Source organism: Malus sylvestris, chromosome 5 (genome assembly GCF_916048215.2).
Source record: "Malus sylvestris chromosome 5, drMalSylv7.2, whole genome shotgun sequence".
Taxonomy (NCBI): Eukaryota; Viridiplantae; Streptophyta; class Magnoliopsida; order Rosales; family Rosaceae; genus Malus; species Malus sylvestris.
In genome coordinates this window covers 44669251-44693415 of record NC_062264.1, presented here as the reverse complement: position 1 = coordinate 44693415, position 24165 = coordinate 44669251, and the positions used below count along the sequence as shown (strand labels likewise).

General features: G+C 37.7%; 1 protein-coding gene and 1 pseudogene across 1 annotated transcript in view; one reads left to right on the top strand and one right to left on the bottom strand.

Annotated features, from left to right (window-relative positions):
* The window catches only part of LOC126624324 (G-type lectin S-receptor-like serine/threonine-protein kinase At1g11410), a 99756-nt gene that overhangs the window by 71094 nt on the left and 4497 nt on the right, over positions 1–24165 (bottom strand). The window contains exon 7 of the mRNA XM_050293387.1: positions 23437–24159. Coding sequence (XP_050149344.1) covers positions 23851–24159 — 309 coding nt within the window. The 3' untranslated portion in view covers positions 23437–23850. Of the gene's footprint in view, positions 24160–24165 lie in introns of the transcript that reaches the window.
* LOC126621118 (uncharacterized) lies at positions 16306–17148 on the top strand (annotated as a pseudogene).

Here is a 24165-nt window from a genome sequence, read left to right as displayed (position 1 = left end):
TAATTACGTCACAATCGAGACCAATAATTCTGACGTCCCACACGTCAATGCACTAGAAAGAAAATTGGAACTACTTAATAGAAGCAAAATTTTTGTGGTTAATAACCTTTTACAAGCTGCTACCAATAGTTGCTTAACATACAACGTTTAGGAATATCTCAGGAGTTTTAAGTTTAGCGAGATTCTAGGCTACTACATGTCACATCATTTACAGAATTATCTCCTTCAGTACTGTGGTGATGGGTCCCCACTGTTATAACTCCAATAAAAATGCTGGTTGTTTGGGCGGACTTGGATCCTCTCCTGAGCTAATGGAGAGGATCCTCCTGACCACTAATCATGGGTCGTTGGATAAAAATTCAACGGCTACAAACAGGGGGTCCCTTTAAAGTTATAATAATTATAGCCGTTGGATAAAAATCCAACGGCCCATGATTAGTGGTCAGGAGGATCCTCTCCATTAGCTCAGGAGAGGATCCAAATCCGTTTTATTGAAGAAGCTACTGCTTCATTACCTAGCATGAAAATGACAGCCAGCATTGTTGGCCACTCAGTGGCATACTCTGTAAATCCCAATATGTTCATGTGAATGAAAACACCATGAAAATACTAATCTTGAGAAACCATTTTCGACAGCAGAGCAAGCCACGAACTGCAGCAAGCACACGAACACATTAAGAACACAAGCAAGGCCTTCTGCACACTCACCGCCATTGTATATGTAACAACCCACTGTAAAAATTTAAGTATAAAATTACGAATTTGCCCATGTGTTGGGATTTATCAAATTGGTCCAGTTCTTTGGGCTGTGTGTCAACAAGCCCAAAACCCAACCCATTATTCCTTCCCTCTCCCTTGATCCCCCACCATCTGAACACTCTCTCTTCTTCCTAATTCTTTTCTGCATTCACTCTCTATCTCCAAGAAGGACCAAACCAACTTCTAGAAACTTGAACTTCGAATCTTTAGGACCTAGGGAACTCACCTGTAAGGTTGCATGTGGCATCTGCGCACTTTTACGTACTCTGCCATTGACACCGAGAGCTTGAACTCTCTTGAATTGTCATCGCAGGTATGAACTATTTTCCAGAATCCGGCGAGACGAATCCCGGCCAATTCTGACACGGTCGAGCCAAATCTGATCCGACAGGTTCCAACATCATTGTTTAATGTTTGAATTGTGATTTTTCAGCAAGTTTTTCCCCAAATTGGAGTTCGGGGAATTTCCGGCCAAAAAGCCGGTGTTCTCTTTCGATGGGTCCGGTGACCCACGAGTAACTCGGGTCGTCCCAACCCGCATGCCAACTCAGCCCAGAGCCCAAATGATTTAGCCCACAACGGGCTAAGCCCGCCCTTTTATTTCATAGCATAAGCCCAAAACTTAAAATTAAAATAGGCCCAAGTCCTTTTAATTAACCCGGCCCAAAGACCCTCGGCCCAACCCAACCAAACATGTCAACGCATTGACCTGTTGACTTTGACCCATTGCCGTTGATTTTATGGTCAACGTTGACCGTTGACTATATGGTTTGTGGTTTATGAGAATGATTTGAGTTGTTGACTAGAGCTTTGAGATTTGAGTTATATTTTGGGTATATATATCTAGTGAGTTATCATACAGCACATCCGCACAACACGGGTATTAGATGTCTATGGTCATAGGACACGGTTATGAGGAGGAGTGGGATATATGTTATACCCCTAGTTTCATTGCCAAAAGCAGTGTCGGACAGGTCACGACTAGTGTCAGTGTGAGATGTTATAGAGTTTATTCTCCAGCGTAACCCGGAGTAGTATAGCTTCACCTTCGGGTGATGGGGCTTACCATGTTTCTTGATTGACATAACCCAGTGTCGTACAGCTTCGTCTTCGGATGATGGACAGGTACCGCCTTCAGGCGACTATGATACCCCTAGAGAATACAACTTTGATCGGATTTATGGTTTTGCCTTCGGGCATTTCGAGATGCATGTTTTAGAGATGATTTTATGGTTACAAACTTTTCCAGCATGCTAGAGTTTTAGAAAAACCTATACATAGTATTATATCTGTTTTCAAAGCAGGGGCTTATTATGTTAAGAAAGAATTTGGGTTTGAATATTATTAGTATAAATATAACTATGGTCCACTCACTTTTTCTGTTTTGCACCCCCTTAGGACCTAGTGACGAGGAGTACGACCCGAGTGTCGAGTTATTTCCCTACCAGTGACTTTGAGCTCTTTCATTTGCGTATGATTTTCTTGCTGAATTGTAATCTAAATTCTTATTTGCACTTGTAGTTCTGTGTAGTAGTATGCTCTGGACATATTTGTATTTCTTTTATTTCGAATCTGTGATCATTGAACTTTCCGATACCCTTATGTTTAATTCAGGATCTTGTTATTGTTTATGATTTTTGATCTTCAGGTGCTGATATTTTCTTATGCTTGTATGGAATTATGGCTTTCGTCACTTCTGAGTGTCGGTCAGCACGTGTCATGCATGTATAATTAGGATATCTAGATTGGGGTGTGTCAGTATACCTTAAACCTATGGGGAATTCTTTTGAGTTGTGTTTCAGAGGTATGTGCAGGGACCTATGTTTAGCGTTTATACTAACTTAACCTTAATGCATGCTCTCATCACTTACTACGGCTTAGTAATATTCCGATCTTCATTGATAAATGAGAAATTTAAGGTTTGATTATTGTCAAATGCGAATTTGAACCCCATTTTGAGGCTTACCCTACTCCCAACCTCTTAGTGTAAATAATATTATTTATTCAAAAAAAAAACAAAAAAACAAAAAAACAAAAAAATTGAATGCATCATCCCATAATGATGTCATTAGGATTCTGTTTTGATGTCATTAGGATTCCTTATTGTACAAACAAATAATCTACCAAACCTCAATCCAAATAGGATAGTATCAAGAACTCTTATTCTTCAAGAATAACCGGAATATTATCTTTACTTGGAGTCCAAGTTAAACTCTAATCCTACTTACATTCCATAACTATAGTGACCTATTAGCCGTTGGATTAAAGTATAATATCCAAAATACTCTTGCACACATAAGAGGGCAATTTAGATACATCTCACAACTTCGTTGACAGGGTACGATTCGTCCAGAGATGAATCGACAATTTCAAAGGCATTGCCTTCTCTACACAAGGAATCTCGATTTGAGTACAAATACTTAAGAAGTAACGCAAAATCTCTACAAGAATTGGCAAAGTGCAAACTCAACGAGCTTCAATAACTGTTACTGTTACATCATTTACAGAAAAAGCTTCTTTAGACGTTGAACAATCCGGACCACTGTTTTTCAAGCTAAACGCTGCCTTTTTCGGACGTGGAAGAGTCGTTTCATTCCCCAACATGAACACAACATCTAGCATGGTTGGCCGGTCTGTTGGGTATTCTCACACGCACAAGAGCCCAATCTGAATGCATCTCATAACTTCAGGAGTTGAATACGACTGGTTCAATGATGAATCAATTATGTCCAAGACTTTTCCTTCTGTCCACAAGCCCCATATCTGAAACAATTTTTAGCACAAAGTTTAGATCATTGGACTACTCGAAAGTTAGATTCATCGGTTGAAAAATTATATGTTTACTTACTAGTCCAACTAGATTCAGAGATGAGTTTTCAAATTGGAAGCTATTCTTCCTTCCACTAATGATCTCTAGTGTCAAGACTCCGAAGCTAAACACATCGGATTTTGTGGAATATAGCCCATCCATAGCATATTCCGGTGACATGTAACCGCTGCAATTACACAATATGAGTAATAAAATATATTGGTTCTACTTGAATTTTTTTTTCAAGGGAGATGAGACAATTACTAGGTGCCAACAACTTTGTTCGTGTTTGCTTCAATTTGGTCATCCTTGAACATTTTTGCTATGCCAAAATCTGATATTTTTTGGTTCATTGAACCATCCAGTAAAACATTGCTCGCTTTCAAATCCCTGTGGATTATTTTTAGTCTCGAATCTTGATGAAGATATAGGACGCCTCGAGCAATCCCAATGATAATTTGAAACCTTTTTCTCCAATCTAACGACGAATTTCCGTTTTTATCTGAACACCACACATAAAAGCTTCTATTATCTACAAGTTTATGATTTCTTAATTTCAGGGTTAATGTCAGAAAACTTAAAGTATTTAATAGCAATGTGTAAAGATGGCATACCAAAAATGCATAAGTCCAAGCTACGATTTGGCATGTATTCATAGATTAGCATCATCTCTTCTTTATGTATGCAGCAACCCAAAAGCCTCACAAGATTTCTATGCTGAAGCTTTGCAATAAGCATTACTTCGTTCTTGAATTCGTCTATGCCTTGTCCTGAATTTCTCGATAATCTTTTAACAGCTATTTCCTGTCCATCAGCTAGACATCCCTGAAATCATGGTGCAGACTCGAAAATCTTAATGACAACACAGATGCCGAAGCCACATAATGCAGAGATCTCAAAATGTTCTAGGGGAAGTACCTTATATACCATGCCGAAGCCGCCATGGCCAAGCATGTTAGCAGAAGAGAAGTTTTCTGTGGCTGCTACCAAGGTGGTTAAATCGAAAGAAGGTAAATCTGTTTCTCCTCTGTGTTCATCAATTGGCAAATCTTCATATCTTCGTACACCAGAAGCAGTGGGATCATTCAGAAATTTGGGTTGTCCTCCTCTCCCTGATTCAGTTCCATTGAAATTTCAGGCTATAAAAATTTCCTAGACGAAAGAAAATGAAACTTGAGCCGAAATAAAGCTGCAAAACAAATTTAAGACGAAAGAAGGGGAAACTTTTTGTATACCTTCCATGCTCCTTTTCCTGAACCAATATAGAAATGCGAGGATGATCATTGAGGCGACAGAATCACTACCAATATAATAATAATAGCCAGTCGCCTTTTCCCAGAAAAATACCCTCCTCCTGACTTGTTTTTATACTGAGCTGAAAAAAGAAAAGAAAAATATATGCACCAGTGCCATGAATGGTATGAAGTTGAAACATGTAGTTGAGGCCAGAAGCAAGAACACAAATAATTGGAAATTTAAAACATTAAAAATACCTAGAAGAATACAAGCTAGACACTTAAGGCCATTAGCCGCAACCTCACTTTTCTTTGAGGGCAGATAAATTTCCCCTAATCTTTTTAGAACTGGATGATAAACTGAAATCGATGGGACGATACAAAAATTGCAATACTTTCTATCCGGATTCTTTAAGTTTGACTTTGATTAAACAAGAGGAAATTCTCCCAGAAAGTTGTATTTTCTTTTCCTAAGGAAGATTAAGGAAACAAATTAGCACTCCCAAAGTAAATTAATTAACACTAAATTGATTAACCTTAGCAGACGTTAAGGAGTGATCATTTACAATTAAATGTTCCAACATATGTTCATCCCAAAAACAAGTCAACACAAAATACAAATGCAAATTCCCCACCAACCATCTCAATCAAAATGGCAATCTTTGTAATTACTTAACTTACAACAACTCAATCCATCACCTCCCAAGAAGCAAACTTGATCAACACAGAAAAAAAGATTCCACCTTTATTCATCAAAGATCATACATATTTACTTAATATAATGAAATAAACAAAACCCAGAAATCACAATATGGGAGGAAATATAAACACTGATTAACCCAGAAAAGGTTTCATCTTTATTCATATACAAGTCAATGAAAAAAAACTCAGAAAGCATAAAATGGTAGCAACAAGAAACACCAAGTATCTTCCACTCTTGGCACTAAAACATGTTAATGAATCACTCAGCACCAACATGCAGAGAGAGAGAGAGAGAGATAGAAGAGAGAGGGAGAGATAGAAGAGAGGAGAGAGAAACTTACACGATGTAGATTTTGGTGGCCATTTATGGAAGAGTCTCTCTTTCTCTCTGTTTCTTTTCTGTGCGTGCGATGGTGTTTGTGAGTGAATGAAGCTTTTGACAGGAGTGCACCAACCATTGGGGGGGGGGGGGGGGGGGACCCCTATTTATAACGCATCCTAAGCCTAAGCTTTGTGTGTCCAAAGACTTGGATTAATCCTTAATTTTATGTATATGGTATTGTTGATGTTAGGGGTGGGCACGGGCTGGGCCGGGCCCAAATTTGGAGGGACCGGACCGGACCCGCTTAAAAAGGAAACGGAATGGGCCGGACCGGGTATCACAAATCTGATCACTGGAACCGAACTTAACCCGGCCCGTTTGAAACGGGCCGGTTCGGGACGGGTCCACAGGTCCTTTTTTTTTTTTTTTTCCGGTTTTGAACCCCTCCCGGACTCGCCATCCTCCAGAATCCTAGATCTTTGACTCGGACACAACTGGATGATACAATGTACATATCACCTACATTCACAGAGATGCAAACGTATGAACAACTAACAAACACATAGGATCCAAGACACGCCAAGAATTTAAACAATGATTGACCCGTCATTATCATCTTTAAAGACTCGAAGCATACAAGATTTAAATCACAAAGTGAATGTTCACGCAGCCATTCTGGGGACCTTCATGCCAAATCCAAGCTTTGCGTTCTCAATTATGTCCAATAAAACGTCAACGGTCATGAATGAATCAATACGAATACAAATTAATAAATGATAAGCCATCAGACAAGCTGATACATAAACGTCTTTAATTATGAAGGTTGATATATTACCAAATGGTGGTTATCATAAATGAAAAGAAATTAACAAATGCAAAGCAAGAAAATGACGGTAATCTTAGTTTACACTTGCAGACACAGGGCAATAGCCAAATAAGGATCAAGCTAAGTTGTTTGATATCGATCGAGCAATTTTCTTTACGTAGGATCTTAACAACAAGACGGTAATCAACATGCCGAGGCTTTTTAAATCTTCCCCTGAGTCCTCATCCACCACTCTCCCAGACATTTCGACGATTCTCAAACCAAACAAACAAACAAAAAATCAAACCAAAAAAAAAATCAGAAGGTCGGGGGAGAGAGATCGAGAAGGAGGAAGTTGAGAATCGACAGATCCAAGGTGTGAGAAATCAGAGACACATGCGTCGGGAGAGAGAGAGACTGGGGGAGAGAGAGATCGAGAGGGAGGAGGTTGAGAATCGACAGATCCAATGTGAAATCAAAGACAGAGGCGTCGGGAGAGAGAGATTGGGGAGCGAGAGAGGGAGGAGACTGAGGAGAGGAGAGTGACGAGAGCCTTCGAGAAGGTGTGAGACACTGTGGTGGAGGTTGCGGTGGGGTGTGGGTGTGGGTATGGTGTGTCTGCTTCGGGAAGGAGAGTTGCGGAGATGGGTGTGGTGGAGGTCGCGGTGGGATGTGGGTGTGGGTGTGGAGTGTCTGCTCCAGGAAGGAGAGTTGCAGAGATGAGGGGAGAATAAACATGGAGAGGCATGGAGAGTTGCAGGGATGGGAGAGGAATGAAGAGTTGCAGAGATGGGAGTATCGAGATAAGAGAGAGTGAGTGAGACAAGGTGGCAATGTTCTCGAGATTGAGAACTGTCACGGGATGCCTAGGAGACAGTAATCTTTTCAAAATTGGGATGTACACAAACGGGTCCCCGGGTACCCTTTTTTTTATAATTCTGGACTCGGCCAACCCCTAAAATTCTAAATCCCACCCCGCCCCGCCCCGTTTCTCTTTTTAAAAATTAAGAACCGGCTTGTACCCGCCCCAAACCTTGATTACCCGCCCCGACCCGCAGTTCCTGTACCCGTTTGCCCACCCTTAGTTGATGTCATACTTAATACTTATCTACCCCATAATATTCTTCGTATTCTCCAATATACACCTCGGAAATGATTTTTGTATATATTTTTTCTCCTTATATTCATATATATTTTATTTTGTCGCTGATTTTTCTTTAATTTGCTCGTTCCAAAGGAAATAAATATACAAAAATGAGCATGGGAGAGAAAAAAGGTGTAACGAAAACCACTTCTCTACCTTATTGTACCACATGCTTGATTTTTTTTTATTCAATTTTTTCCTTATAGTGTATTTCGAGTACCAACTATAGTATAAATAGATACCTAACACACTCATGTGGAAATACAATCCTCATAACGTAAGTCATATGTCATTCATATGTCATCGTACTTAACACGTATTTATACTATAAGAAAAATCAATATATTTCACTCAAAAATTTCATTTTCAACATAATTTTTTTCTAGATTGAAAACATATTGATCCAAATACATGGCTTGACCCTGACAATATCAAGAATTCTAGAACAAATCCATCCTATACTTGATTATTGGGTGTAATAACTAAGTAAGGTTGAATATTAATTTAGGATGCTGTTAATTTGCTATCCACACACTTTTTATTTTTACTTTTTACACATCTTTTGTTACTTTATGTATTTTGATCATTTTTAATTCATACGATCCGGCGATTAAAAATTGAGAAATATACGTCAAAGATAAAAAAATGTAGGTGGATAGCTCCACCCTTAACTTAAAAAATAATATACAGTGATGTATTATTATTGTTGTTATTTTAAAGATAGAGTGCAATGTGCTTAAACATAATTGCAGGAAAAGTCAGGTGCTTATGGGTTATGGCCAAACGATGAGGTATCCACATCCCCATTAGAGATATTTGACTTTGTCGATGCCTCCAGAAACACGTAAAATATTATAAAATAAAATATATAAAAAAAACTATATTTCAAGTAATTAACTAATTCAATTTCTAATAAAACAAAAGAGCATATACTTTCGTGCAGTAAAAATTCTTTTATCCAACACTTATAGCGCGTTTACGTAAAGGTAATCGGAATCAAGAAAGGGAATTGAATTCCGATTATGGCATACTCCGGTGTTTACCAAATCTAGGGGAATCAAAATTTAGTGGGTCCCACACAAATTTTGGAATCCAATTCCAAAATGTGGCTGATTTGGATTCCTAAGATATAGAAGGTATTGGGATTCCGGGTGGCTTGGGCAATCCACTTGATAATTTTTTTTCCCTTTATGCTCTCACTTACTTTCATTATTTTCAAGATTATCCTTTTTTAACCTACACTTATTCTTCTTTCACCCAGCTCATTTCTATCTTCTATCAGTCGACCCATTTTATTTATCAGTCGACCTAGAGTAAATTCAATCGATCTAAAGTAACTCTGTAAATACATGCAGAATCATTTTGTTACTCAATGCAGAATCAGTTTGTTACTTCATGCAGAATCAGTTTGTTACTCAATGCAGAATCAATTTGTTACTTCATGCAGAATCAGTTTGTTACTCAATGCAGAATCAGTTTGTTACTATTATATACTATATCAAATTTTATTAAAAAAAAGTATATAAAATATTTGATTTGGGACAAGGGCATTTTAGTAATCATACTGGTTTATATTCCGATTCTGCTGAATTAGTAAACAGCTTTATGGAATTGTATTCCGATTCCAGACAGTTTTAGTAAACAATTTCAACAAGAATCTGATTCTGATTCCACCTCATTTCAATTCCTCCTCAATCAAATTCCTCCTCAATCCGATTCCTCTCAATTTGATTACGGATTAGTAAACGCGCCATTAGATTAGATGGAGTGCCTATCTAAGGTGTGACCTAAGGAAAGTATAACCGGGTCGGACATTATTTCGAGGGAAATTGGGCACTTGAAATCGTCCGGTAACTGAGTCGCCATTTCTTAACTCGCTCACGTCACTCGGTAAAGAAATGAAATGGAAGAAAAAGGGTTTACGAGGTTTTTGGATGCTCAACTGGTGGGGTGTCTTTGAGAGTTCAAGACTTCAAGACTTCGAGCGAAGAGAGAGAGAGAGAGAGAGAGAGACTTTCACCACCAAATCCTACACTCATAACACATTAATACGCATTTTCATGCCAAAAAAGAAAAATAACAATTGTAATACACCTGATGAAATTACTGTTACACCCTTCTCACATTTTGTTTTCAAAAGTGTTTTTTTTTAATCTTAATCAAAGACTCTTAGTATTGTTCACTTTTAACGTGAATGACATTTTTTACCTTGAAAAGTCACTTCTGGTACTATTCACTTACAATTTATATTGTCATTTTGATTAAAAACTAAAGTTTTTAAGAACTTTTCGTTAGTTTTTTTTTCTTTTTTCTTTCTTTGTTTCGAGAACTACCAGATTATTCGCAATTTGGAATGTTATAACTATTGTATCTCGAGTTAATCACATATCTTTACATAACTAGATTTTAGCACATAATATTGAATGATTATTTACATAATTGGATTCTAAAATGCATAACGGTATACAATTATTTCAGATTACTAAACAATTATAACAGTAAGTAAGTTTTTCTTCTCAAGGGCATCTCTCAAAAGTACTTTGAAATGGACATTTTATATTTTTTTTTCTTTGCTGGAAAATTATCCAATGGTGAAATATAAATTATCCATCTTCGTCGAAAGATGTAAATATAAACTTAAATTTATATTCTTTTTTTTTACATCTTTTGGTGATGAGTCCCGCTAATCAAAGAGACAAAATTAAATGGGATCTCAAATTTCCATTATTCTCATTGGAGTATAGCTTCATTTACATCTATCAAAAACGTAAATATGATTTTTCTATCACAAATTTTTATTTTCTCATTAGAGTAGAGATGCCCTAAACATCGATTCGGATTTGTTGCGTATATAATACTTTGTGACATATTTGCTTTAAGGATTTTACTCTTCTTGTGTTTTTGTGCAAACTCTATCCAAGTTAATTGCTTGGTCACTGAAATTATATATCCAGTTAGCGTCTCTGTATTTATTGGAGAAAGTCATCATTTATCTGCTTTTCAACTTAACGACACAAAAAGGTCCCGTCTTTGGCTAAAACTCCAGGGGGGGTGTTTTCGTAACTTTGTTATTTTCCTTTGGTTTCTAACGGACTTGGATCCTCTCCTGAGCTAATGGAGAGGATCCTCCTGACTCATCATCTTGGACCGTTGGATTTTTATCCAACGGTTACAAACAGGAGGGTCCCTTTAAAATTATAATAATTATAACCGTTGGATAAAAATCCAACGGTCCACGATTATGGATCAGGAGGATCCTCTCCATTAGCTCAGGAGAGGATCCAAATCCGTTTCTAACCTCAACAGTTACCCTACAGTTGAAGCATGGAATCAATCACGACTATACTTCTGCTAAGAAATTTACTTAAATGCCCTTATTAGAGTCAACATTGCCAGCTATAAACATTTGCCGACTCGGAATACACGTGTTTCTTCCCCCTATTGTCACGTGACCAATTATACACGCCCCCTTTCATACCATAAGGTCCGACAGATTTTTCAAGATACTTGGCACACGAGTGAAATATCATATATTATTATTCAATTAAGGTGATAATTAAAAAAAAAAACTTTAATTAAATAATGACATGTAAAGTACCACTTTGTGTTTCGATTACACTAAATATTTCGAAAGCACTAATCTCACATTAGGGCTGGTTTGATATTGTTGTACTTTAAAAAAAAAACTGTTTCTGCTATGCTGTGAGAATAAGCAGCTGTGAAATAAAGCAGCAGAGTGTTTGATAAACTTTTTTGTAAATGTACTTTTGAAAAAAAAAGCAAAATTATAGTGTTTGATAAACTTTTATGTAAAACAGATGTGAAAAAAAACTGGTTTTTCAAAGCTGGGTTTTGCAGCTTTGTGTTTTTGGTTTTTTTTCACCAAAAACTGTGAAAAAAAACTGAAGCTGAATGTTTACCAAACATGAGCTTTTTTTATAGCCATTTTTTTCAGAATCACCTCAGTACTAAACCAAGGCTAAGTTTGACAAGTCCTCTAATCAAGTTTGGGAAGGATTTTGGGACACAATGATCCTTGACCTAGTAATATAAGTAAGATAGTGCTATTCATGCACTTATTTTTATTTTTTGTACACCTCTTTTAATTTTCAGTTTCGAATCGAATGAATTGAAGAAGATCAATAACAAACAATTAACAAAGTTCTGTGTAAAGTAAAATTGAGTTATGAGTGTATAAATATATCACTTTCATCTTTCAATTTAAGAAATTTTATACTTATTAGAGATAAAGCATCGTAAGACTAACTGATCACGTAGTTAAAAAATTTCTCGCTCTGCTAAACTTTGATCAAATCATTCCAAGTAAACGTGATTCGATGGACCTTAAGTTCTCCGTCCAAATTTGTTTAGGAAACACAAACGATATCAACACAAGCGTCATGAAATGTGAACCCTCTGATCCAAGCGTGATTAATAACTTGGTTACGACTTCACGGTTGACAAAAGAACACAGTTTATTATTTTCTAGGTTGAATAAAACGCAGTCCGTGCGTTTTTTTATTTTTTTTATTTTTTTTATTTTTTGTTGAGATATTCCGTGCTTAATTTTTTAGTCGATAGGATTACCGTCGAATGTTTTCTTCCATATTTATAATGCAACTACGCAAGGTCTGCCTCGTACAGTTAATATCTCACTGTTATTAAATCAATTTCTTAATTATGAGGCTTTCCTTTCTGTTGTCAAAAGATTTAATAAAGACATTTAATTGATAAGATTATAAACTTCGGTAGCGGTGGTTTTGATGTGGCCTAGTTTGTTAGTGATAATTTGACGTGATCTCGTTTATATGACAGTGACATTATGGGTGCACTGGTATAATTAAGTCTGTTGCACATGCCGTCTTTGTGGCAGATTTGTACTGATTGTGCTTGTGCTAGTTCACGCGCTTGTGGTATCCAAGGAAGAAAAAATCGATAATATCGTTTTTTTGAGGGTCCAAAATTTTTTTAACTATCCAAATTATTTTCGTCAAAATATCGCGATATTATCAATAATATCACGATATTTTTAAAATTATCAATAATATCGCAATATAATATCTAAAAATACTTAAAAATGTTGAGAAATCTCAACACATGCTACACTTGATCATAGCCCAAAGGCCGACCAAGACATGTTTTTCTCAGCTTGGGAATGTGGCTTTTATAGGCCTTCTTGCTTGCTCATTGCCCTCGCGTGGGCGATGTGGGACTCGACCCAATGGGAGAGAAATTTCAGCCGGAAATCCACACCCACTTTAAACGGCCATAACTTTGTCAAAACTCAACAAAATCAAGCAAGACAAAAACGAAAGTTGTAGCCCTCGAAGAGACAAAGAGAATGGTACCTCACACGACGTCTGAATCGTCGTGGTTTTGCCGGAAAATGCCTCGAAATTCACTGAGGTCGCTGGAAACTGGGTAAGATTCAAATGAGTATAACTTTTTCAATACTCAACGAAATTGCGTGAAACAAAAATGAAAGTTGTACTACTCGACGAGCAAAAGAGATTGATACCTTGCACGCCGGCCAACTCTCCGTGGTTTGGCCGGAACATGCCTCGAAAGTCACTGAGGTCGCCGGAAACTGGGTAAGATTCAAATGAGTATAACGTTTTCAATACTCAACGAAATTGAGTGAAACAAAAAGGAAAGTTGTACTACTCGACGAGACGAAGAGATTGATACTTTTTAAGCCGGCCAACTCGCCGTGGTTTGGCCGGAAAATGCCTCGAAAGTCACTGAGGTCGCCGGAAACTGGGTAATATTCAAATGCGTATAACTTTTTCAATACTCAACGAAATTGAGTGAAATAAAAAGGAAAGTTATACTACTCGACGAGACGAAGAGATTGATATCTTACACGCCGGCCAAATCGTCGTGGTTTGGCCGGAAAATGCCTCGAAAGTCACTGAGGTCGTCGGAAACTGGGTAAGATTCAAATGAGTATAACTTTTTCAATACTCAACGAAATTGAGTGAAACAAAAAGGAAAGTTGTACTACTCGACGAGACGAAGAGATTGATACCTTGCACGCCGGCCAACTCACCGTGCTTTGGCCGGAAAACCAAAACGTTTTGCCTCAAGGGCTGGTACATGTGAACTTGTGACTCCAACTAGGTAAGAGCCAGATCTAATTTGGGGTCTTCTATCCTATATTTGTGGACAACCATCAAATGCTAAAGATTAAACAAACATAATATGTTCTACTGCTTAACAAAAAAAGCTACAAACCCTTTGCTTATCAACAAAAAAAAGACAAGTCCTTGCACTAGATATACTTTCAAATTACGTTGAGTAGCAACCTGATATATGTATTCGGACGAATTATAAAACAATTGACACACTCCTGGCTTCCAAAATTCAATTCTTTTACTTTATATAAACTTGAAAAAACATAATCGGCATCCAAATTAAAGTTTAGTCTTATTCAACGTATTGATTTTCAATCGTTAATTGATATACTATAATTTGGAACTTCAACGCCTAGACGCATGCTTATGTGTAAGAAATTTAAAGTGTCAAATTCGGCACATTATTCTTCATCATTTTATTCACTTCCCTTTTTTTTTTTTTAATATCCTAAATAAAACCTCTCAATATTGTACTAATTAATTATATATAAATGATTATGGTGTGTTTAAACTTCTTTCATTAATTACTACATATTTTCTACACTCACAATGTTTGCCACCTCGCTATATAATCAACTTAAATCAGTTAAATCCATCATGCAATGCATTTCCTCCCAATTTTTTGTGATAAACTAATAGATAATTGACTAAATAAACATCCTGCAAAGTTTCATTAAAAATTTCCAAGTTTTTCTTACAATTTCCGTGGTTTCCATGTAATTTTTATCGATATCGATATTATCCCGATATTTCCATCGATATTTCCGTGTTTTCGGACTACCGATATTTCCAATATTACCGATATTTTCTTCCTTGGTGGTATCCAATAAAGGATTAGCATTATTGCTCGTTTGTGTGAACTACCTCCAAATCATATATTTGTGAGTCTTGTGACTAGAAATTGTATCCATGCGACAACCCAAATATTTGCTATCGTTCGTTAATAGAAAATTGCTATCATTTCTTGTTAAAAGAAAAATTCATGAGGAAAATGACATGCATGCATAATTAAATCTTGTGACGCCACTCGGCCTTTGAATATTAAAAGCCTAATTTTGATCAAGAATTGGACACATTACATGTCTTATTTAAGAGAGTATCTTATCAAGTAAATTAATGTTGTGTCTAAATAGTTTGATTGTATATGTAAATATCCATCAAAGAGTAACGACTGAAATCGAAAACACTTGTAAAAAAATACTTTTGTGTCTAAATATTTTGTGTCTAAATAGTTTGATCATACATTATTTTAAGAAACTATTTATGTTTATAATTAACTATGAGCTCGTTTGGAAGTATTTTTGAAATAACAGAAAACACTTGTAAAAAAATACTTTTGGGCCTAAAATTATTTGAAATTTTTCTTACAAAAGATTGGTTTTAAAAATAATTTTACTAAAAATGTTTTCAACAATTTTAAATGTACTTTCAACCGAGGCATATAAGTGTTTCCTTTTGATCAACAAGATAGAAAATATGAATTTAGTACCATCTTCCAAAATTAATAAGAAAAAGTCACCAAACTGGTGATGACGACCCATTTTTGTTAGCTCATGGTTTTTGACTTTTCAATTGCTCGTGTAGATAAAAACAAATCTCAACCTCCTTCATGGTTCAATAATTTATTTAACTCTTTTGCTTTCTTCTGCCAAAGTACCAAAGTTTAAAAGAGCAGATTGTCTGCCATTTTTTTCCCATACCTTTCTCATCTCCTCCTATTTGTGGGATCACGATTAAGTCACGTCAATATTTTATATTAATTTTTTAATAGAGATAATAAAACAAAAAGCAATATAAATATAAAATGTTGACTTGGCTTAACCATGACCGCACAAATAGAAGGGGATGAGAAGGGCATGGGAAAGAAAGGGCAGACAATCTGCCTCCAAGTTTAAATTCATGGTTTACCTCTTCTTTACGTTACCAAAGTGGATAGACTGAATTATGTTAGTACTGGAAATGTGCCGCCATTTGAATACAATTGTTTGGTGTACGTGTTAACCGAAATGCTCATCTTATTACGCAGTTTTGTTTTTATTTTTTGGTGTGTTTTAGGGCTTGTTTAGAAGTATTTAAAATAACTGATAGTGATTTTAGTAAGAATGTTTTAGAACTAAATCTCTTTAAAAATACAAATTACTTTAGTCTAAAGAATGAGGGGAACTCCTCCCTCTTTTTATCATTCACCTAACCTTCTCTTCCAAAAGTGTTTCTTTAGAATGAGGGGTTTCTCTTTCTCTCTCAACTTCTCTCTCAACTAGACTATGAAAAAATCGTTCCCAATTTCATGAGTATCTTTGGGATTAATTTTGTGCAACCACAGTGCTGATCTTGTATCTTTATTTGGATGTATCTTGCTCCCTGGGTTGTAAGCAAGTTTCTTCAGTGTTTCACCATGAGTGTGGGGGAGGAAGAATTTGATTGTTTGAACATTACCCTAGAGGAAAGATTTGATACCACCATTCATCTTGTGGGTAGACTCATCGTTGACCATGAATTTTCCCAAATTGTGGTGAAGGAGGTTATTCGCTCTACTTGGAACAAGATGGTGGTTATTCGCGTTCTTCGTGCAAAAGCAAACTTGTATGTTATCACGGTTGGGGAATAAGCTGTCGCCAGGAGGCTTTTGGAAGGAAATCCCTGGTTCATCAGGGACTATACCTTCTCAGTGAAACTATGGCCGTCATTTCACTCCCTCGATGATATAATCCCTAATAGGGCCATTTATTGGATCTAGGCGCACGGTATCCCTAGGAACTACTGCACCTTGAAGAATGTGAGATGCCTGGGTTCTAAGATGGGGGCAATTCTAGAGGTTGATGATCATCTGGAAATGGGGTTTAGAGGCTTTCTCCGCGTGCGAGTCGATTTTGATACCTCGAAACCATTGCTCACCAGCTTCTCGGTGTCATGCCCAAAGTTGTGTTCATATACTATTCGGCTACGCTATGAAGGTCTCAAAATTTTCTACTATAAGTGTGGTCGCCTAGGTCATTCAAGCGGCTGCCCTCGTTCCACTCCCATTCTGCCGTCTGGTGAAAGCCGATTCAACCAATCACTTCGCATCGAAAGTCTATTTAGGGTGAGTTTTCTACTATTCCCAATTTCGAGGTTGTTTAGCAGAGCTGGGGCTAATGAGCACCATTGGAGATGCAAATGGGAAATCGGCGATTGTGGTTTCTACGACCTACCGGACGGAGATTCAGACATTCTGACTACCGTATTCCTGGCTAGATAGGCCAAACGTGATCAATCCAGACTGGCAGAGTACACCGACAATTCTTTGACCGTCAGACCTGCCATCACTGCGACTGCTAACTCGTTGTCCCCCCACGATCCAATTGTTGCGTCAGAAGGGAGTATGTGTCCTCTCCCCATCATCAGTACTGATCGGCAGCCACATTATAATCACAGAACCCTTTCTCTAATGACACCATGTACATAGCTGTTAATGGGCTTTCCTTGGAAAAAAAACTAGTGTGACCCCAACAAGCTTCCTCTATAGGCCTTAAAGGATGTGGATGAGTTTTTACGAGCCTCAGATCATGTTCAAACCAGCCCCTCTAAGTTCTTAGCCCAAGGTTGTTTTCCACCTGGCATCAACTTATTACACATCAGCAATCTTGAGCTCAAACATACATCCCATCTGGCTGAGCAATCCAACGGTATGAACGTGGAGTCAATTTTAGTCTCTCCATTGACCAAAAAACCTCGACTCTCCCTCAACCTAAAAAAAGGTCGTCCCATCTATCTCTCAAATCTGAACCTTCGTAGCTCCAAATCCAGGTCTGGTAGTCGTGTGGATGTTGAATCCCCCTGTCTCAGGTCATCACATGACGATGAGGTTTTAGATTCTGATCATCTTTGCGACATCGTTATCAACCTTCCAAAGAGCTGGAATAGGCTGAGAATGGGGGCTAGCTGGGCAGGAACATTCACCTACCTTCTACATCATTGGCGACGGTTGACAGGGTGTAACCGCATCGTAAACCATGAAAATCTTATTCTGGAACTGTTGGGGGCTTAGGAACCCCTGGAAAGTTCAGGCGCTGCAAGACATCATTAAGTAGCAAGATCCCATCCTAGTTTTCTTGTGTGAAACCAAATCTTCGCGTCATAGTATTTTGTCTCTGAAATTCAAGTTAGGTTTTGACAGGTCATTTTGTGTCGAGTCTCGAGGAAGTGCGTGAGGCCTCTATTTGCTATGGCACTCTAGCATTGACTTAAGGATTCTTTCTGCTTCTGATAATCACATCAATTCAGAGATTGGATGCAACGTCGACCCTCTGCACTGGAGATTTACTAGCTTTTATGGCAACCCGATTACAACCGAGAGGGCAACCACCTGGAACCTCCTTCGCTCTTTAGCATCGGCTAGTTCCCTCCCTTAGGTTATGAGATGGGACTTCAATGAGCTTTTCAGCGCTAACGAGAATGAGGGCGGCCCATCTAGGCCTATCAAGCAGATTCTCGACTTCAGGTCAGCGATGTCTAATTGCAATCTCCGAGACCTTGGTTTCTCTGGAAACTAATTCACCTGGATCTCCACGCAGTCGGGAGGCATAAAAGAATGTTTGGACCGGGTGGTCTTGGCCTTCCCTTTATGGAGATTCTTATTCTGTAATGCCAAAGTTCACCATCTGGATCCCACCAAACTTGATCATGTTCCTATTATTCTCTTCATGGACGGGAAACTTGGTCCCAGGAGGAAATGTCGACATGGATTCTGATTCAAGAAGTTTTGGGCCTCCCACGAAAACTGCGAGAATGTTATAGAGGAGGCATTAAGTCGTCCTATAACCGGGGTACCCATGTTCCAAGTGGTCCACAAAATTAAGGCCACCAGGATTGCCCTTCTTAAGTGGTAACATACAGTCTTCAAAGGACGTATTGAGGATATAAACGAAATACGTTTGAAACTTGGTTTTATTCTTGCTTAACCATTGTCAGATGCGGCCCTAGCTAAAATGAAGCTTCCAATGAAGCGTCTTGATGTCTTCTTGGGTCAAGAAGAAACTTATTGGCACCAACGATCTCGATCTCTATGGCTCAGCCAAGGCGATAGGAACACTCGCTTCTTTCACAAGCGGGCTAAAAACCGCAAGTCCAAAAATCTTATCAAAGGGTTATATGGTAGCAATGGCAATTGGATTTCTGATGAAAGGGGTATCGAGTCCTCGGTCTTAAACTATTTTGAAGACTTATTTAAAGCTAGTTGATAGACGCATATTTATGCGACTTAGTTAACTAGTTTTCTTGCATTTACGTTATTAGTTCTTAGTTATTTTAGTACTTTAAGCTATTTTCGTGTGTTTGTAGGTCCAAAGGGCTAAGGTAGCAAGAAAGTGCATTTTGGTGCATTTTGGAGCAGTTTTGAGCTTGGAATGGATTACATATGATATGAGCAAGATGGATGGACGAATTTGAAGTCAAATGAGGATAGAAACATGCTAAAAATGTGGTGAAACAAATACAAAGTGCAAGAAGAGATAAATTTCTAGAAGGATTGGCCAAAACTTCACTCAAAACCATGCATACCTCATAAAATTCATCAATGTCGTGGCCTTCCCTTTGTTTCACTTCCACCAGATTTTTTAGTGATGATGCAATGCCTATCTCACCATGACATGTGAGTGGATGATGCAATGCTTAAATCACCATGACATGTGAATGGATGACTCAATACCTAACCCACCAACAATTCCCACTCTTTGCCATGCTCACCTACTCAATTCCACCAAACTTTTGTGTTAAACAAGTCCATCCTCTTCCTATAAATACCATGGTAGCAACCTCATTCAAATCATCAAAAAATTAACCATTCTCCAAGCCTTTCCTTGCCTCTCCTACATATCTAAACCCCTTCCCATCCATTCCTCAAAATAACCAACCCTTCAACATCATTCCAACCTTGTTGTTGCGGCAAAGAGAAGGAGAAAAGTCCTTGTACGCGCTTGCTATCCAACATGGATCGTTGGAACGTTTAGGTGCTTTCTTTCCTTTGTTTTTCAATGTTTAAATTTGTTTATCTTTGTTTTGTAATAATGAGGAACTAAACCCCCCTTAGCTAGGGGGGAATTCGAAACACATGTCCTTGCTTGCAATATGATTTAATTACTTTTAATTGCGTTTCATAAGTTATGAATTCAATTTACTTATCCGTTCGTATAAAAACTGATTTATGTATGTTGATTGAGGGTCGACACTTAGTTTGCATGCATGAATTTGATGCTAGAATATAAGGGAGTTTCACCTAATTGTCATGAACTTATATTCACAAGTAGTGAAGGTTGCTAGTCACAATCGCGTTAAGTAAAATCTTGGCAAGAGTAACATGCGTATTCCATAGTTATGAATGCCTCGTCAATGCTTATGATTTTCATAGAACTTAATGATTCTTGCTTGTATCTCTATTATGCAATTCATGTAGGGAACTTGTGAAGAATGCTTTGGGTTGTCGTATGCAATCATCCAACTCAATAAAAGTAGGAAAATCTGAGGGTTAATTTAAGCGTACCTAATTAACTTGGGGCATTGAGAATTAATAAGTTATTGAAATGCAATTGGAAATCATTTTGTATGCAAGCGAGACATGTGTGGAAAAGAACCCCTTAGCTAGCCTTCCATCCATTTATTTAAACCAAATTCGTTTTAAAACTTGTTTTGTTTTCCAAAGTTTATGTTTTGTTTCTAAATTCATCAAATCCAAATCCCCCTTTACTTTTAAAGTCTTTTATTTACATTTATAACTTTGTTTTTATGTTTTTTAGGATTTAGCAAGCCCTCCTAATCCCCGGCCTAGAACGATACCCTACTTACATCTATACTACAATTGTCAAAAAGAGGGTTTAATTTGTGTGTCAAGTAATTCTCGCACCACTAGTCCGACGGGGGGTGGTGAGGAGGTGCTCCAAACCATCGATCATCGGGTGACTCCGGAGATGAATCTCATATTGGATTTGCATGTATCTGCTGAAAAGGTTCGGGCTGCTATCTTTAATATGCAACCTTCAACGGTGCTGGGGCTCGATGGAATGTCCCTTTTTTTCTTCTAACGATATTAGGCCATCGTTGGAACGAATGTGACGAACGCCATCCAATGCATTTTCCAATCGGACAGGTTACTAAAAAAAATAAAAAATTCACCCATGTTTGCCTCATCCCCAAAGTAAATGACCCTAAGGATATCTCCCAATACAGGCCCATAAGCTTTTGTAACGTCCTGTTTAAGATTGCTTCCAAGTTATGGCAAATAGGTTGAAAGGAATTCTAAACCACATCATATCTCCTGCTCAGAACGCATTTGTTCCGGGAAGAATGATATCAGACAATTCGATTCTGGCTTCAGAAATCTCCCATTCCCTCATGAAACGCTATCGAGGAAAAAAAAAGGTTTTTATCCTTAAAATTGGACATTAACAAAGCATATGACAGAATTGAGTGGGATTATCTCAAGAGTATTTTAGTTCGTATGGGGTTCTCATTGAATTGGACCAATCTGGTGATGGAATTCGTATGCTCGGAATCGAACTCTTTTGTCATCAACAGTCGTCTTTGTGGCTACCTCCTCCCCTCTCGTGGGATTCAACAGGGCAACCCCATTTCACCCTATCTTTTCCTACTCTACACAAAAGGCTTATCTGGCCTCATACATTATACCCAATTATACGTATACACGCTATCGATTCCACATATCAACCAGCATCTAGTCATATGGAGCACATCATAAGGAATTCCCCTAATTACTATTTCTACTAAAAAAAATCTAATAAAGTACCTAACTCATCTCCAGACTTTCATCCCTATCACATACTAGGTAGTAATGCCAAGTTCAAATAGGTATTCAGTTGGCAATCATATCCAAATAATTATCAAACAATAATTAGATCCCATAATTGTCATAACATTCATCATAATTATCATTCACATTATTAAAAAGATAATTAAACACATATATATCACAAACATCATCAGTACACAAGCTAAATCATATGTAATAAGCATAGGCCTATGGCTAAATATATAAAAATCACATTTCAATAGAAATCATATTTATAAGACCAAATCATATTCACAAATGATACCAACATAAGAAATCAAGATAATAATCATATCTCATATATTCAAGTCACTATCTAACCAATATAGGCCCACTAGACTTCAATTAGTCTCGTAGTACTAATTTTATTATTTAGAACGTTTCGAGACATGTTGACCACAAATCAACTCTCTATCAACGATAGGGTCCACAACTCTACGTAATTCGATCCTAAAGATCCGCACATTAGATTTCTGATCCATAACTTCCCAAAGTCCACATTATGCTTCTAGAATAACATACTAAAATTTCATTATGATCCAACGGTCGGATCTCTGCCAATCACGAATTTAAATGGTTGTCGACGTTTTATTTTACAAACTTGTAAATCCAATTCGGGAAGATTCGTACATCAGATTCCCAATCCGTAAGTTCCTATTATCCTCAAATATTACGTACTATAACATATTAAATTTTGGTGACGATCCAACAATCTAATCATCGATTCATATAATGTCTAAGTGGCGGTCTCCATCAAATCTATAGCCATATGACGAGATTTCATCAATCAAAATTCACATATGGAATTGGGGTATCAAATTTATCCTAGGAAGGTCAAGGGTTACTTCGGCCCACGCGCCGCCGCACATGGCAGTCGGCCGCCCCGACTTGTCGAAAAATTCAACTAATTCCAAAAATTACCAAATTTTACAGGCATGTAGATCTCAATGAGGGGAGTAATTTTTATACCTGTGGCTAAGGCCAATTTGGCCTGGAAACTCCTGAAATCACCCACGAACATCCAGAACCCTAGAATTAGGTGTGCTTCAATTCGAACTCCATACTTGCTCCGACGTCTCCAAGGTTGTTTGGGCTTTGTTCTTGGGTTCAAGGAGAGTCTAACGGTGGTGGTAATTGAATGAAATCGTTTCACAAATGATGAATCATGACGAGGTTTCCCGCGGCACCCATGGTGTGTTTTTCACCAAACTACAACTAAATTTCCTATGATTTTGGGTGGGAATGGTAGATGAGATGTTGTAGAAGAGGTTGCAGTTGTTGGTTGGTGGTGGTTCGACGAAAAAATAGCGGAAACCGCCGGAATTAAAACCGGGTCAAACCTAGTTGGGTGGGTCGACGGGAAAGGGGCATTTTTCCCTCCTTCCTTTTTCCTTTTTCTTTCTCCTTTCTTTCCTCCTCTTCCTGATTGGTTGCTTTGCCCCCTCTTTTTTTTTTTTTTTCAATTCTGATGGTCCACTTAACCCCATATCTATCTGGGCCCTTACCCACAAAGTGGGAGATAATCAATTCCTAAAATTTATAGCATCACAACTTCAAACGCCCTTAACTATACCGTTATAATCCAGACTTGCAAACGCATTTCGCCTATGCATTCGTGGGATCAAGCTTTATTCGAAAACGTTACTTATGACCTTAAAAGGTCAACGAGTAAATAATAATTTTCCAAACTTCACTCTTCGTAACTAGTTTAATTGAAATCTAAATTCAAATAAATTAATATAAATTCTCGAAAAATAATATAAAATCTCAATACTACAAACATGTAGATTATAACAGTGAAATCCAGGAACGGCATTTCACAAGCTTGGTTGGACTGCTGCTGAATGTTGCAAATAATTTATAGCTTGTATTTACAACAAGACAGATGATGAGTATAGCAGCTATAGAACTTAGATCCCTAATTATAGGGCATATATTTTATAACATGTATTTACAACAAGACAGATGACGAGTGTTGCATCTTAATATAGAACTTAGATCCCTAGTTATAAGGCAAAATATTGAGTGAAATCGGGGTATATCCTATCTTCTTATCTCACTCATCATGTGATTCTCAATTGAATGATATAAGTCAGTCTGATTATACGTATGGTTCTCCCCTTAGCGACCTTCTGCTTCTGTATAGGTCATGTCATTTACAGAGCAAGCTCCATCAGTAATGGTTGATGGGTCTCCACTACTATGATAACCACTCTTCAACAAAAATCCAGGTTGCTTTGGTGAAGGAATTGCTGCATCATTACCCAATATGGAAACCACTGCTGACATGAGTGGACGATCCTTCGCTTGCTCTTGCACGCACAAGAGGGCAATGTGAATACATCTTAGAACTTCTTTGACAGGGTATGATTCTCCCAGAGATGAATCAATGATTTCCAAGGCTCTATTTTCCTTCCACAAGTCCCAAACCTAAAA